Source organism: Geospiza fortis, unplaced genomic scaffold (genome assembly GCF_000277835.1).
Source record: "Geospiza fortis unplaced genomic scaffold, GeoFor_1.0 scaffold104, whole genome shotgun sequence".
NCBI classification, from domain to species: Eukaryota; Metazoa; Chordata; class Aves; order Passeriformes; family Thraupidae; genus Geospiza; species Geospiza fortis.
The window spans coordinates 6,322,652-6,339,914 of record NW_005054325.1 but is presented as its reverse complement, the minus strand read 5'-3'; the positions used below and the strand labels follow the sequence as shown (position 1 = coordinate 6,339,914).

The following is a 17,263-nucleotide window of genomic DNA, read 5'->3' as shown; positions in this document are numbered from 1 at the left end:
CCTGACGAGCAGAGCACCGCGCCAGGGGAGAATCAGGCTTCCTCCCCGCTCTCGCCACGAGATGGTATCGCCGAGCGCTGAGGCAGAGGCGCTGCCCCTGACGTGCGAGCGAAGTGGCCTGCGGAGCTGCTCACGGTGCGCAAGTTCTGCGGTTTTATTTTCCTGTGTTAATGCTGTGGGGTATTTTTCCTTTCTCTATCTCCCCCTTTTCATTTTTTCCCCTATCACATATCATGTTCGTCCTCTAAAAAAAAAAAACCAAAACGACCAAAACCAAACAAACAAAACCACCCAAAACAAAAATAAACAAAACCAAAACCAACAAACAAAAACCCCCCAAACAAAACCCCCACAATCCACAGAGCCATTTAGGTTGAAAAAGACTTCTGTAATCGAGTCCAACCTATGACTGAACATCACCGTGTCAACTAGACCAAGGCACCGAGTGCCACCTCCAGGCTTTCTTTAAACGCCTCCAGGCACGGTGACTCCACCACCTCCCTGGGCGGCCCATTCCAATGTCCAGTCACCCCTTCTGCGAAGAAATCCTTCCTAATGTCCAACCTGAAACTCTCAGAGAAGAGGCCGACCCCCACCTGGCTGCAGGATCCTTTCAGGGAGTTGCCGAGAGCGGTCAGGGCACCCCTGAGCCTCCTGCGCGCTAAACACCCTCAGCTCCCTCAGCTGCTCCTCACAGCGCTTGCTCCCCTCAAATGCTGAACAAAGAACCAGCAGCAAGTTTAAACACAGTTCTTCTAACTAACTTTTAGTCTTTAAGGTTTCTGTGTTGTGTTAAGCGTCTGAACCAGAGCAAGTGTTCTGTCTGACAGAGATGCTAACACAGAACTGTTAATTCAATACTGTTAAAAACTTGTTAATTCAATACTGAATTAACAAGTAAGACATACTGTGAACCTGGAATGTTTCCCATGTTGAAGACAGCACAAGTCACAGCTGAACAAAAACAGAAGTTGCTCCCTCTCCCTGGTGAACTATTTTCCCATTTAATCTGACCTAATTTTAAAAAATTGAAGTAATTTCATAAAATCATAGAATCATAGAATGGCCTGGTTTGGAATGGACCTTAAAGATCTCTGCCCCATGAGCAGGGACAGCTTCCACTAGCCCAGGTGGCTCCAAACCCCATCCAACCTGGCCTTGAACACTTCCAGGGGTGGGTATCCACAGCTTCTCTGGGCAACTTGTGCCAGTGCCTCACCACCCTCGCAGTAAAGAATTTTCCCACGTATCCAACAGAAATTTCCACTTTTTCAGTCCCAGAACTTTGTGTGGAGCAAGTCTCTAATACAAGCAAGCTGAGATGAATTGCCTAAGTGATTATCAAATAGTGACCCATAAAAGATTATGCAGTTATGTAAGGTGCTGGCACTCACTGTGTAGCTATGGCTTTAATTACACTGGCATGGTTTGTAACATAGAACTTGGTGAAATCAATATGGGTAAATGTTTAGGGAAACATAGCAAGTTTTAGCATGATTAGGAAGGAAAATAGGAGGGAAGATAGACATGTGTATGGAGGAAAATATGGCTTTAAACCATCTATTAATTCCTAATAGAAAAGCTATTTTGGAAAACTTAAAATAAATGTAACAAGACTTCTTTCTCTATAATATTTCACTTCTTCCTTAATAAGTTACAGTCTATTTAATTTTTTTTTTTACCACAAACCATTCAGGACCAAGTAGTATGTAGCTTGTTTTCTTTTGCTTTGTTTTGTTTTGTTTTGTTTTTATGGTTTTTTGTTTGTTTGTTTTTGGGGTTTTTTTGTTTGTTTTTGGTTGGTTTTTTTGTTTGCTTGTTGTTTCTTTGTTTTTGTTGTTTCTTTGTTTGTTTTTTGTTTTTGTTTTTTTGTTTCTGTGGCCACAGGTTCTGAAAGCCAGATCAGATCTTAAAGTACAATTACAAGATCTCAGAGACTTCATATAATGCTGCCAGTCGCATGTAAATTTTAGGCTCACCACCAGCAGCATTACACAGGCATAACCATAGTTAGAACTCACTATGAGATTATTCTGGATATTCAAGGTGAAACAGAATCAGTGACAGCAGAGAACAGGGGACTATCAGGTAACAATGTAATGTTTCTTCATGCCCAAATTTTTCAGTTATTAGTTTTTCATTCTTCTGCTTAAAAAATAAATGCCCCACAACTGACCCACAAATTCTGGGAGCATTCAGATTTTCTATTCTGGGACACAGATGACAGAGATGCTGTGACAACACAGCTTGCCAGCAGTGAGAAACTCACAACTTAGGCTTTTGATGGCAGAGGGTCTTGTTTCCTTGCTGTGTCAGATTGCCACACAGGGCAGTATTTATAGTCTTCTGCAGCACCAATTCCTTGCTACATTGCTTTCTCTTGTGGGTGTACCAGCTGATGAAATTAAGTAGTTGAATCCCTTAGCAGTTAAATATCCTCTTCCCTAGAAATGAGATTTAGGCAAGAGGAAATGTTTTGAACTAAATCAAAAGAAGGAGGTAAGCACCTAAAAGCTGGTGTCATAATAGTTAAGGTTTAAGGGGAATCTGGAATCTCACCTTAAGCTCTTTAAGTGTAGGTAACGCTGAAAAACCTGATCAGTCACTCTTGAGTGGGGAAACCTTCATGGTCAGTAGGAGGTAATGAACACTGGTGTGCTGTAAATCTGGCTGATGTACAGAGCTACAGACATTGTACCTTTGCTCATTTTTGCTATGCCTTCCAGCATCTTGTTTTCAAGGGTTTTAACCCACTTTTAAAACAGAGGAATCACCCAAGCATTGAAGTTCAGTTCTTTTCTTTGCTCGGGGGATAACAGATCACATCTCCTGCATCATGCTGGAATATTCTAATAATAGGAGCTCTTCTACAGAGTCCTTGGATGACAGTTGTTGGACATTAATCAACAACAAGCTCTTGTCATTGCAAAGTGGTTAATTATTGTTGGGCCCAGCAGCTACAATTCATGCTATTTAGACATTTGTATCTAGTATTTATGATCATGTACAGAGTGAAATTAAATGCAAATGATGGTTAAAGAGATTCTTCATCACTTAAACTATACAGAGTCACCAAAGGATGAGAACCTTCCCCCTTGTTGGGGCAAGCAGCCAGATACAGAACATGAAACTTGAGCCAAAAAACATATGTATGCATTTACATAATGAGAAATGTTATACATTTAGTATGGAAAATGGTACAACTTTCTCCCAAATTAAATTAAATTAATTTAGCCTTTCACTCTGAAACTGATCTGTTTCATCCATCTAAGGAACTTGAAGGACAGATTGGCTCTAAAGCCTTACACAGCTGACTGAGGCAACTTCTTTCTAATAGATGTAACTTCAAGTGGACTACAGAGAAAACAGAACCCTGGTGGTCACAGTTGATAGAAAAGTCATAGCAAACCAGCTGGAGAAAAAAAAACAACCAACTTTTCCACTTTTATCTTAGGGTACACACGTTTTTTGTGTGGTTGCCTGTTTATTAGTACTGTCTGGTTTAGGAGTTGTGCTTGAACATCTTTATTTGCCTTTTACCTTGGCTTTGTTTGAAGGCAGAGTAACAACAGAACAGCTTCAGCTTTACTCAGGAACGTGGCCCTGGGAAGCCTTACCAGTTACCTAACTCCCTTCTCTGTCACATTCCCTTCTCTTCCCAGGGAGGAAATATGGTGGTGCCTCTGTTGATGCAGCAGTGGGACTATGGCTTTGGAGAATAAGAGTCTTTGGTGATCAGGTAGGGTCCTCAGCATGCCACAAGACCTAGGGGAGAAGGGTTAAACCTAGGAAGTCACCACTAGGGTCAGTTTTGGGTGGTGGAGTAGGGAATGTCTGCTGTTCTTCTACAAAACTTCTGGCCCACAAAAAGATTTTTCAGGGTTATTTCAACCATAAAGACAGAGCAGGTTCTTGTCTTCTGGTAGTCAGAACATTCCTTAGGTAGCATTATTTATGATTTTTATGTTATAAGAGGAGGATTTTGTCACAAGTCAGGGGCCTGTTTATAGGCATCTTCAGAGAGCAGTAGCTACTTTTAGGCAATATTTTCACAGCAGCTGGGCCCAGATCACCTCCAGAAGAGAAGCTGAATCTGCTTCGTATGTTCTTGATAACTGCTGTGCTTGCTAGCATATTGTGTCATCGACTGAGCCTTACCTCCATTTGTCTGGAAGCTTGCATATTTTAGAAGGAGCCCAGTTGAACAGCACATCAGGAGAGTGCACTAAGGGTGCACACTGAATTGAGCTCCTGAAGCATTCCAAATGGCCAAATGTCTTCTGATCTCTAGGAAAGATATGTGAGGCACAGGGTGATGAACACACAGTGCAGTAAGGAACTCCTGCAGATCCAGATACATTGAGGATTCAGGAAAGAGTAAGAGCAAAAATTATTTGTCTGCAAAATAACTATGGCACAGGGAAGCCTTAGCAAGTGCCTAATTCTCTGGCACATGGAAAAGATTTCAACACAGATTTGAAAATACTTACTCCTTTATCTTCAATGGCTCTGTTGAATACTACTTTTAGTTTCAATCAGGTATTTTTAAATGGAGATATACTTAGCAGTGTTTAAAAAAAAGGCAAAACAACCCCAAAGATCTATTTAATAATTGGTAACAAGCAGTTATTTTTTGTTCTTCCTCGTTCATCCCACTCAAACCTTTACCTTTTACCAAGATGATAATTTCAAGATCAAAGTAATATTAAGTGTTTTTACAGTGACTTTTAGAGGGCAGAATTCCCCAGCTCCATGGCAAACAGCATTCACGCCCTTCGTAAGCGCTGCAGTCCCGCAGGTTGTCATTAAACGCTTGCGAAGGCCTGGCCTCGGCTGTTTCATGCCATCTGGTGGGTACTTGGAGTTACTACCTCGATGCTTCTAATTTCCGTGGGCTCTTAGTAACAGCTAAACGAGAATCACAGAACGCGGAAGGGCTGAGGCTGGCAGGGACCTCTGGAGTCCACCTGGCCCCTGCCCAAACAGGGCCTCCTAGAGCCAGCTGTGCAGGGCCATGGCCATGGGACTCCTGAATTCTCCAAGGAGGGAGACTCTATCGCCTCTCTGAGCGACCTGTAAATGTTGGTCACTTGCACCTGAAAACAGTTTCCTGACGGACAGAGGGAATCTCCTGTGTTTGTTTCAGTGTGTGCCCATTGTCTCTGGTCCTGTTACTGGGCGCCCCTGAAGAGAGCCTGGCTCCCTCCTCTTTGCACCCTGCTCTATTTAAGGAAGTCTGACATCCATTGAAGCTTTTCATAGGAAAAAAAGCTCTTTACCTTTAGACACTTAAATTAAAAACTCACCTCCCCTTTTATGTGTGTTTTACTGTCTGATTGAGACCATCTGTACTAGTGAATATTTGACCCATGCAGGTTTATAGAAATGAACAGGCTAATTCCACCATACACATTTTTTACCTTTTAATATATGAACCAAATTCACGGTTTTCTGTTTTGGTACTGACTTTATGGCATGACCACAATAATAGTGCAGTGTAATGCAGAAACCAAGGGGTATATCTTGTGTGACAGCATGCAGTAAAAAAAACATCAATGGCACCTTAGGGATGCTTCCTTGCTGGAATCAACCATCAAACACCGACGAAACATCAGTCTTGCTGCTGAAAACTTGGTGGCTGCAACTGCTCATGGTTTAGATGACTCATCAAATGACTCTTCGCAGTTTGTTGGCTATTTCTATTCTTAAGATAAACTTGATTTTTCACAAAATGAGTTTTTAACCTTTAATTGTACACAAATTCATGTAAAATAGAAGCAGAACTTTGTTGATTTAGCACTCCTTTGTAATTTTGAATTTAATGACGGTTGCAGGGGACAACAGTCCAATCTACTGGAAATGTATGATACGTATTTTTTATGATGACCAAACTGAACTGACAAAAGGTGGTTACATGTTTGTTGTTGTTGTTATGTGGTTGACTAAGAGTGCTGGATATAATCTATTTTAGAAGTCTCTCTCCTACTTTTTCTGGTGTTCAGTAATGCATTGACTTGGTATCCTTTTCTTCAGTTGAAGCAATTGCCTTGGGTCTGTCCATGCAGGGCCTTCTTCCTTTTCTTTTAAACTTCTGCACTCTGACAAAGGTCTGAGGTGTGCTCAGACTGTCAGGCATGTGTTGTTACTTTACAGGACCTATTTCTGCTAAGTAACCAGTCAAAGCAATGTACTTAACGTGAATGTTAAGGTGAAGGACTAGCCATGAAGGAGTTTGCCTTTAAATATTTAAAGAAGAATCAGATCAGCCTTCATAGACTTTGTATCTGATGGAGGAGTTAAATCCCTCAGAGGAACTATAAGAATTTGCCTCTGTAGTGATTCAGGGTTGTCTTGCTGCTTTCTGTTTATCATCAGGATTTGATACTTGGTTTGTCTCTTACCTCCAAAGCAGTAAGTGGCATCCTGCTGCTGCATAATGCCTTGTTCCCTCTTTGATGCTGTATGAAAGAAAAAGTCAGTATTTCAGGCCAGAATGGTCCAGAAGGAGATTATTTGTGGAACACACTACAATTATGATTTAAGGAATAAACAGCCCTTCAACAATCCTTTTATCATGACAAGTATGCAATACCCATTTTTCAGAGATGAGGCACATCCAAGTGATATCCGGAATGGACCAGCTGTGATTGAAGCCATATAGAGAAACAACAGGAAAAGCTAAAAATAGAAGGCAAACCATACCAACTTGCACTACATCATGATCATCTCCCTAGACATAATCCCTGGAAAATACAGGTGTACCTAGAAGTGAGAATCAGGAAAAGCTCAATTTGCTGTCTGTCACCAAAGTTATGTGCATGACACTTCAGGTCTATCTGCCAGCATACAGAATATGCTCTACTCACTGTGAGGTGGATTATGGCAGCAAAAGTGGTGATATTTTAGTGAAATGGGAGGAGGAGCTACTTTTTCTCACCGCAGCTTTTGAAACAGCGTTTAAGGAAGAGAAAGTCTGTAGGCCAAACAGTGCAATAGGTTAAGCTCTGAACAACTCTGTTTTTAAACAAGTACATTTTCCTTTTTATTTCATAAGAAGTTTACTGTTGAAAAATTATATATATTAAAGCAAACACATTATACACATAGGTTAAACATCAGATAGCAAAACTGTAAGGAATGAGCACTACTGGTTGTATTGTATAGGGTTTACAATCAAAGGTATACTTAAAAACCCTTAAGAGTTAATGTAGTTTCAAGGTAAGTTAGGCACAAAATTTAGCTTGTAACTAGCTCTGCAAGCATCTCACTGTGATTTAACTGATACAAAGTATTACAAGTGATCAAAAACATAAATTGACTTTTAAAATTTTTAAAGTTTTATTTGTACTATGTGCTGAAATAGTACAAATGTATGCAATACTCCACCTTTGTTAAAAAAAAAGTGTAGGGACTGTAAAGCAGAGTCAAAGAGCTAAACCAGCCCTTTGTTTGGAATCAGAATTAGTATGGCATAAATTTATGGCTTTGCTTTGTGAACTTATTTGAAACTGAGTAACTCTTACAAATGTGGGGAAAAAAAACCCCAAGATGATACTTTTAATGAACACGATGAGTTACAATACAAATATTTTAAAGTAAGGGAAACTAGCTGGTATCAGATGTGTCTGTCTTTCTTGCCTTTCTGTATAAGATGCAACATAAAATGTGAAATTTTAAAAAGTGAGAGATTGTGTCACCAAAAAAAAAAAAAAAGAGAAAAAAAAAAGAAATCTAAGGAGAAAAAACCTTCAAGTAATTTCCTGCAAGGTTTTAGCATTGATGAGGCCCTAGCTTAGAACGAATTACTAATTTGCAAGAAATGAGAAGGCAGCAGCAAGTCTGTGAACCAGAGTAAAATCTTCACAGAAAAAAATGGGATCTTCTAAATATGCATATTAAAAACATTTTTTATTAAACTACCAGATTTTTTTTTCATTTTCATTTTTTCATGTATTGCTGTGGTGAAAGTTGTCCTTTTTTGCTTGTTTGAAACGAAACACATTATGATTGCCACAGAACTGCAAGAAATTGCATACTTTCTACAGGTACATTTTTACTGCATCATACAGGAATTGCTTAATAGGCAAAAATAAACACCTTAAAGTCTTAATGCTGTTTTTGATTAGCAGAAATACAAAAAGGAATGCACTGAAGCAAGATGATTAAAAAAACTGTATCATGCAGTACGTTGGCTTAATGTATACAAAATTTCAAACTAATGATGTGATGGGAGGGTGGGGGGGTTAACCTATTGCATTCTTATTCAGAATTAAAATTGTATGTGAAGGCAAACTGTGTGGAGACGTGACCAGAACCGGGATGCCTAACAAAAGGGTGTCAGATGTGTTATTGTTCCTAGCATGCAGAGCTACTGCTTGAAGGCCTATGACAGCAGCATGAACTCCTGCTACCTCTAGTTCTTTACATTACTGCTTTGCGTGTGCTGGCCGCAGTCTGGCCGCAGTCAGCAAGTGCTCCATGGTGTGAAGAAGTCAACCCACAATCTCTGCAGGTTCAGTGACCAACTTAGATCCATCCCATGCTGTCTTGAACTGTTCAGGAACCGGAAATTCTTTCTGGTAGGAAACAAAAGCAACAATGATGGTTAAACAAACAGGGGATAGCTCATGAAAACTGGTGGAATACTATTAGTTCTACATGACTGCGAAAGCATTGATAGCTCAGACATGCCAGGATTAGAGAGAAGCCTTCTTCATTACCCTAGGAAGTTATTTTACAATGCCACACAGGAAAAAGCCTGATTGCTACCCAGTTTCAAATAGCCTTGGTATGGTATGACTGCAATAATCTCTCTCACACCATTATCTGCATCAACTAAGTAAATAAGCCTCATGTCAGAAATGACTTCAGATTCCATCGATGTCTGGGTTGGAAGACAGTAGAGAGGATTTAGATATGGAGATTAAGCCAGGAGTCTAATTTTAAGGACAAAAGCAACACTGTAATATGGAAGAATAAAATAAAATAAAAAACTCCAGTCATTTTAAGTGTGATACACTTCAAAATAGTCAGCATCCTTTGTGGGGTACATAAAATGAAGCAGAACATCAAATAAAGTGCCCTCCTCTTCTACAAATTCATTGAAATGATGGGAGATGTTGTTGAGTATTTCTCTGTACTGAGTAAACAAAAAATTATGTGAAGAGAAGGTTTTTTTGTTTAGACCTCAAAGAGGTAGCCAGTAATTTCTGATGTTATGGTGATTTTGAGGTGAGACTGAACAAAAGGACTCTTTTAAAAAAAGAAATAAGGTAATATGACCCCACTAAAAATTGTTCCCTTTTTACTTGTCTAAAGCTAGGCATCCAGAAGTCACTTTTAGAAACATGAAGCACAAAAGTTCTCATTACACATTTTATTTCATAAAGCCTAAACCCCTGTACTAAATTCCAGCCCAAAGACTAACAAGAAATTTAAGTTCTGTCTATGGCAATTTCAACTCTGGTCCATTGACGACACCAGGGAACTGTTACGAGCAGACTTTGCCTGCTTGTGTGTGAAGTGACAAGAGCATGACTTTACTAGAAATGCCACTGTGCACAGTAGGAAAATTTTACTAGAACGGGAAAGGAACTGGAAAAATGCGCCAGTTTAAGTGGCTTTTAAGGACATACGTTGAAAATAGTACAAAGTACTACAGTTGCTACCCGTGTATCAATAGCTTTAGAAAAAACAAGTATATTATACTGTATTATTTCACCTGTAGTAGCATTACATTTATCTTAGTTTTAGCCTCATCATCTTCAGAATTAAGTGCTCTTCTGTGAAGGTAATTTCTTTGGGAGATTATGTTTAGATATAAAAAAAGAAGATCAAATGGATAGGACATGAAGCCATTATCCATCAGAATCGAAAGAGAGGACAGAATTTTTGATCTCTGAAATTATTTTGTGCCCCAGAAAATAAGGAATTCTTCCTCCTGAGATACAGGCACATAGAAGTTAAATTGTTTTGGATCATTTTTCGGTGACATAATTATGTGTGTTACATCAGTTTCTTTCCTAGCAGCTTCAGTGCTCTTAACTGCGAAGACTAGTATGAAACAGAAAGGAAATTAAAAAAAAAATCTCACTCACATAATCACCATCCTGGGGGATGAGAATGTTCATCTCAGATGACTTGGCACTCACAATCTCACAATCCAATGACTCCTCACTGAGGTAGATGTGGCAGCCTTCTGTTTTGTTAATAGAAATGGTTGGCACTTTCCCCATCACCTGCAAAATAAAATCTACTTAACATCAAATCTTAAAATGCTAACAGAAATACTGTTAATAAAATCCTCATTGCCTTCTAGGTCTAATTTTGGGCACCAGCACCTGATCTATGTGTCACCTGCCTGTGTGACGCTTTGATTTGATTTGTTGGACACTGAAAATTCTTGGTGGTGGTAACAAAGACCTATACACAACAGCAAACCCGTAATGTACAGTAAGCTTTTAACATAGTTTGATGACAGTACTTCTCTGATTCTCTCTAATTTCAGTGATACTTTTGTGCTGATATTTAGGCAGTGTTCACCTTGCTCAGCAGTGAGTATTGGCTAAGAAGTCAAACATGTCAACTTCAACCCAGTAAGGGCAAAGGAAAGACCCCAGCATAAAGTAGTACTCAACAAGGGATTTGTAATACACTCTGAAGACTTCAAAGCTCTTGCAGCATGCAACAGGAAACGGTATTTATCCTCTTCAGGCAAGCTACAGTTCTGAATATGTACTAAGATCAACTTAATTCAATCTCTAAAACTATTTTGTATGTCTCCTTAAGAGCAAGTACAAGATTTACTTGAGGCGAGGAAGGGAAATCTTCTCTTGTTTACAATTTTAAAGATTGAAAGATATCTTCATGGCCAAGAGTCTGCCTCACGTTTTTTCAGTAAAAATTCCTGCTCCTGCCCTCTCTAGCAAGAATGGCAATATACTCTGGACATCAAAACACCAGAGATTATCCTAAGCCATAGAACAGTGACAGCATGTGACAGAGATGTCCTTGCTAATGAGGGTGTCTCCCATCACTTGATTAAAGAATATCTTTCAACTTCAGTTCCTTAAATGTGGCAGTAAACCAAGTGGTCTGTCCTCTTGCATCCCACCCTTATCCTGAAGTCTGAGCTATGCAGTGGATCAATGCATCTTAAAGTCCCTCTTCTTAAATGGGTTCTTATGCAATCAAGAACAGAAGGAAGGAGTTTAAAAAATTTTGCAATCATCTGGCAAGAAAAAAGATACCACTGAGATAAAGGAGAGACAAGCAATATGGCACTGAAGTCACTGTAGCAAAATCTCTAGGATTAATTTACTGAAATCTGTTGCCTTAACATACCATGTATTTGGACATTATGAACTCAGGTCTTCAAATTACTGAGAAAACTGAGGTGCTTAGCACTTGGCATATGCCAGCCCTGTGTGAGCTGCCTGATTCAAGCAGCATACAGCATATAACCAGATCCTGCCTTCCTAAGTGGATGCCCACTCTGCTCCATGATATACATAGAAGCCTTATGCAATATTCATAGAACATGCTTAATTTTGATTCCAAGAATTTTGATTCTTATAAAAGGTATTTCCACTTTATTTGAGTATTAGCAAGCTGGGGCTTTGCTATTTATTACATACTAATTTTTCAGCTTTCATGAACAGTTTAAGAGGTAATGATTAAAAATAATATAATTATTTTAAAACTGCTCAAATAAATGCCTGGGATCCTTAACTAACTGCCTCCTCTGCTGTAAAAAGACATATAGTGATCATTAATAAAACTGAGTGTTACAGTTCAGAAAATAATGTCAGTCACTTGCATAAAGTTCAACATACAAAAACCCCATCTTGCTCCTATTCCCTGTGGTGGCTGTGACCATTATTTCTGAAGCATGGAGCAGGACTGCCTACATTTAATGTCATACAGCAGGCACAGCCTCTTAAGCAAAAGACCTCACTTTGAAGAGTGGCAGTTTAATGTAATAATTAACATTTCTTTTTCACTCAAAATAATATGTCCTGGAGTCCCTTCTTGTGATTACACTGTGTGTGTCAGACACAAGCCAGTATTAGAGCAGGTAGTTAGACCTCTGTGGAACAGGATGACTGAAGTGCTGTAAATGTCAGGCAGACTGTACATTTTGAACAGGACAAGTGTCTCCAGTAGAGAGGGCAATGTATAGATTTAAAATACGTGTATTTTCTTTTCATGAGGATCATAAGGAAGCTGATGTCTGATTAAGCCATTTAAAGGCAAATAAGTACACTACTTAGTTATATAAAGTGTCACATCACTGGCCAGGGAGATTTTTTGAAATCCCAGCACCTACTTTTACATTATAGCATTTAGTTGTCCTTTGACAGCCTATTTGAACATTTCCATTGAGAGGATAAGAAAAGAAAAAAAATCCTGTGCACTTAGAAGTCAATTAGCTAACTGCTAGAATTTCTTCTATAAGCACCACTGAACTTCCAAGTGCTGGGAGTTGCTTAGCATGAAAGCAAGCAGATCAGGGACAGAAGTAACAGTTCTGCCAGTGTACAGATCTCAGCTTCACCAGAACCAGAAGGCACTGGGCTACGGGAGGTTGGTTCAGTGATAGTAAATCATTTTCACAAGCCTTTTTTAAAAACATCAGCAGAATTTAGAGCATATAAAGATCCATTTGGATACTTCTTACTTTTGTTGTGCTCTGTGAGTTTTTAAAATCTCTTGTAGTTACAAGAGATATATGTTGAGCTCTTCCCCCTCCCACTTGTTCTAGGTCTGTCTTCATCTTTCAATTGGATATTTACCTGAATCTGAATATCCCTGGAGTTGATCACTTCCACAATTCCCACAACATTGTCAAACACAAGGCCAAACTTCTTACAGTTGTCTAAAATAAAAGCAATCATAAATAAGAAAGGCAAGACAAAAGCAAATACATGCACACCTGCTACATTAACTATGAAAATTCCCAGTCCTGCACTGCCTAGCTGAGTAACTTTCGTAATCAATCATTAAAGTGAATGGAATGATTCAGATGAATTATTAATCACATAAGTCAGTTTTTTCAAGATTGTCACTTGAAGCCCAGCTGAGCTACCCACTCACCAATAGTAATTGAGTTGATTTTTCCTTTTATCTGAAGTGTAGATTTGTTACACTTAAAAATATAGGCCACTTGCTTGAGTTCAGTGTTGTTAATGACCAGGTCATTCTTATCCTCTTGATATTCCTATTTCAAAAGAAAGTTTATTTAATTGGTTGTCTTTAACTAACAGTCTTTAGCTAACAGTCAGACAGAGTTTAGTACAATTTATCCTCGAGTCATTGCATCTTCAGTTACAACAGAGCAATATCCTTCCTGTGGCTTAAAATCCTAATCAGCTTGGTGACCAGGTATCTCACCTAACTGACCCTTAGATGACACTGTATCTTTTAGAGCTGCAGAGCTGAAGAAGTTAGCACAGACAGTGATAAAATCCATTAATTTTGCAGCTAAGATGTTATGCTCACAACAATTAAAAAAGGCACTCATGAAACTGCTGTTTGGCTCCCATCTGATTCAGACTGAAGAACAGAGCAAGTTTTTCTTTCCCAAGTGTTATATAATATTCTGAACACATACAGGCATTACCATATACAATAATGGAGTAATAGGCAAATAAACTTCCTTTCACTGGGCTTAAAAGAACAATTACACTCCATGGATGTCCAGGAAAGCCTAGGGATCCACAAGGAAAGTTCCAAGTAGTAGAACCATAACAACACAGACAAACAGTGACTGCACCTTATGCAAACTGGACTTCACTGTAATAGACACTGACTGTGTATATAACCTTCTGCATGACTAAACTGCATGTTCTTTCTGCTCTCTCTTAACCAACACAGTCACATCAATTTTCATTCATAGATTCTTTGGTATATGCCTACATAAATTAATACCCAAACTTTAAACAAATCTCCTTTTTCCATCTGTAGATTGGTCAAAAGGAAAACACTCCTCTACTTTTAAGCACAGAAGGCATGCTTGCATGGAATGGGCAATGAAATATAAATGTATAATTCCATTGGCTAGGGAAACTGGAGAGTGTGGTCTACGATGACTGTTCTCTCTCATTCACAGGAATGGCCTGCAAAACGGGATTTTAATTGGTGTTCTCTAATAGACTTGTTTCTGGGGCATTGTCTGATTTTGCAAGGAATTTATATGCCAGTTCTGATGTTCTCCAGTGAGATGAATTAATAAGTGATTCTCAGAGACGAATTAACTTAAGATCCTACAGAATAGTAAAAGTTGGAACTGTAGCAATGCAGAGAAATGGAAGACTCAGCCCATTTCAGTTGCAACTTTGTTTTGTTGCATGTGAATGACAGACAAGATGTTTCAGCGCTCCTCCCGGTTTGCAACGTGCAAGGTGCAATTCAGAGGTGTGACTGGAACTCACCACTCTCCACTTCTTTCCCTCTAGCTCCAAGACAGGGGCATGGTTCTGCTGTGGGGAATTCTTGGGAGAGGTAGGACTTGGAGTATGGCTTTTTGTTGGAGAACGAACAGGTGGACCTTGGGCACGTAGGCTGGGGTTCTTGTGAGTCTTCTGGTCATCAGAGACATGTCGAAGCCCTATAAAAACAAAAAGAAAGGGTGCTAGTGAAAGAGAGTCTATTTTCCAATCCTTACAGTGCTCATATTGAAGCATGAGAAGTTTGTTTGTAATTGTGTTATGTTATTCTCTGAAATTACTTTTTAAAAAAATTTCCTCAAGGTTTACCTGGGTAACGACCTGAAGTGTAACTGCTGACATACTTTTAGCAGATCATATAAAAACCCTTCTACTGTGGATGGGCTCTTAGTATTTTCAACAGAAAATCCCACAATGTCTTCTAGGTCCCTCTCTGTCTCTAGCAAGCTCTGAGAGCTTGTTGTATTATGTTTTTCCCTTAGAGTTTCTTTTTCTAATTTATGACAATATTTGATCTATCCCTGCAGCATTAAATGCAAATATCAATCATATGTATTTAAATTCACAGATATAGACTTAAATTACAGCTGTCCAATATTAATACAAAAAGCTTTATTTCACCTGGCATGTAAAGACGTTTTGACACAGGTTTGTATACTCAATGTGAGTCAGAAAGAGGGATAAAACTTCATTGCAATTGCAACTTAAGAGGCTGACCAGCTACTGGGGGCTGAAGATATCCAGCTTGGCTGCCTTAAAATTAAAAGGATACTTCTAAATGGTGTGAATGTCAGGTATACTGAACTTATTTGGGCGCTGTGGCTTCTAAAGGTGGTTTTGGAGCAGCCTTCTCCACCAAACCATTGCAAGCCTCAGAAGGATCTGAGCTGCTAGAATGTAACTTAAAAATGCCGTGAAATCTGTGAGTTGCTGTAAAATGTAACAGCTCTTGATGTAGTTTGACTTCTGGATCACAATTCGATTTCTTTTCTCCTGACCTTTGGTAATTGCCTCTCCCTGGTTGAGCTGTGCAAAGAGGGCTGAGCGGGATGCAGTTCCTTCGTCCTTCGCGGTTTCCGTATCGAAGATGGGGGGCGGTCCCGGGGGCGGCGGTGGCGGAGGTGGCTGGGAAAGGCAGGAGCCGCTGGTTAGAACAGATCGCATGGACATGGGGGATGCAACAGGACCCTGTTGAAGACAGAGGGAAATAGTTTACACACAGTGTTTCAAGGAACATAGTATCACAACAGCTCTTATTTATTAACATCCTTGAATGCTGCGGGTTCGGGTGACTCTAGAAAGCCACAGGCTCAGGAGAATTTCTGGCTTCATAATCGAATATAATCCTATGAATCCTTCCCTGCACCTGAGCAAGCACAGCTAGACTAACAGCCCACAGTCTACCCTTACTGCAGAACGACTCCACCTAAAATATTTGTCTTAAACACTTTTAAGGGCTGATGTTAAAAATCTTTAACAGTAACTATTCCATAATTTATTACAGGGTTTACTTACGCAAAAAGGAAAATGTCTCATTTTTTTTTCCAGATAAAGAAGATGTTTTGGTACAACACAAATAACTGAGAGGTTCATGAATTATCAGTTATACATAGGGAACATGATAAAATGTATGGAAGATGTAAAATGCTATCCTTTAAACTATTCAAGTTATCTGTAAAGATTCAAATACCACAGAATGTAAAACTATGGTGATTCAAGTATCTTGATTCTGAAATTCAATTTTTGAGTTCTTAGTTCAATTTCTTAAATTATTTTTTCCTTTTTTTTCAGTTGCAGAAGATCACAGCACACAAGTTAGGAGTGAAGAGGGCCTTGACAAAGTAAGTAACACAATCTTTCTTTCAGTTTGCATCATCAAAAGTACGTATTTTAGTCTGAATTACAATTCTTACACAGAATGTTATAAAAAAGACAGAAAATACTAATAATTATCTGACTAAATTTTTGTAAGAATGCCCTAACATCCTAATAATAGATGTTAGACAATCTAAGAATCACTTTTACTATCCTGCCACTGAGTGTCACTCTGATCCAACCTCTGAATCACAGAGGGAACTTCTAAAAGAACTATTGAGAAAATTAGTTCTTGGTTCTGATGAGTTCAGGTAGCTACAGAGATACTGTGCATTGCAGCAGCAAATATTAATGGGTGGGCAGGCACAATGGGAAAATTACAGCGACTTACGGAGTTACAGCTCCTCTAACTGGCTACCTTTGTTAAGAGATACAGGTTGTTACTGCGTCCTGGTAATCCATCCTGGAAATAGATTTTGCTTAGCTGGCCTCTGAAGATATTTTTAACCATTTGTAGTACTACTCTTTCTGCTTTCCACTAAACTGAAACAGCAAAGCATTGAACTGATTCATGCATCTCACGGGAGTGGAAACTACAGCTGTTTTTTAAAAAGTAAAACTTGTTCTGGCCTGTAATCCCAAATTGATAACAGGAAAAGGTCTGAGGTCCACATGCTCCTTTCTAACTTACTCTTCAGATATACTTTAAAAACAAAATAAAAGTCCAAGATCTCCTAAGGGGATAAGCTCTCTTCTTGTTATTAAATCTTTTTGATCAAATGTAAAAAAATTAGAAGAGTCTCCTTTTGGAACCAATCATACTTTATTGTCAAGATATACTGGAACTAAAGTCGACTGCTTTTAGAGACATTCAAGTGTTGCATGGATACATTTAACTCAGAGCTTCTGCTTACATACTTCGTTATTACAGGTCAGTGTTTTAGGCTGGGGACAACTTCTTCACTGGGCCCTGAGTTTGTAGTGCCTGTTCCCTGCCTCTG

General features: G+C 39.1%; 2 protein-coding genes across 2 annotated transcripts in view; both read right to left on the bottom strand.

Moving 5' to 3' along the window:
- Positions 1-6,435, bottom strand: part of FAM8A1 (family with sequence similarity 8 member A1) — a 15,570-nt gene extending 9,135 nt beyond the window's left edge. The window contains exons 1-2 of the mRNA XM_031056966.1: positions 6,402-6,435; positions 597-716 (exon numbers count right to left, since the gene is read on the bottom strand). Of these exons, the coding sequence (XP_030912826.1) occupies positions 597-716; positions 6,402-6,435 (154 nt within the window). The remainder of the gene's footprint in view (positions 1-596; positions 717-6,401) is intronic.
- Positions 6,436-7,017: 582 nt separating this feature from the next.
- CAP2 (cyclase associated actin cytoskeleton regulatory protein 2) overlaps positions 7,018-17,263 on the bottom strand; it is a 69,791-nt gene continuing 59,545 nt past the window's right edge. The window contains exons 8-13 of the mRNA XM_005420982.2: positions 15,446-15,635; positions 14,433-14,608; positions 13,096-13,219; positions 12,795-12,877; positions 10,098-10,238; positions 7,018-8,576 (exon numbers count right to left, since the gene is read on the bottom strand). Coding sequence (XP_005421039.1) covers positions 8,493-8,576; positions 10,098-10,238; positions 12,795-12,877; positions 13,096-13,219; positions 14,433-14,608; positions 15,446-15,635 — 798 coding nt within the window. The 3' untranslated portion in view covers positions 7,018-8,492. The remainder of the gene's footprint in view (positions 8,577-10,097; positions 10,239-12,794; positions 12,878-13,095; positions 13,220-14,432; positions 14,609-15,445; positions 15,636-17,263) is intronic.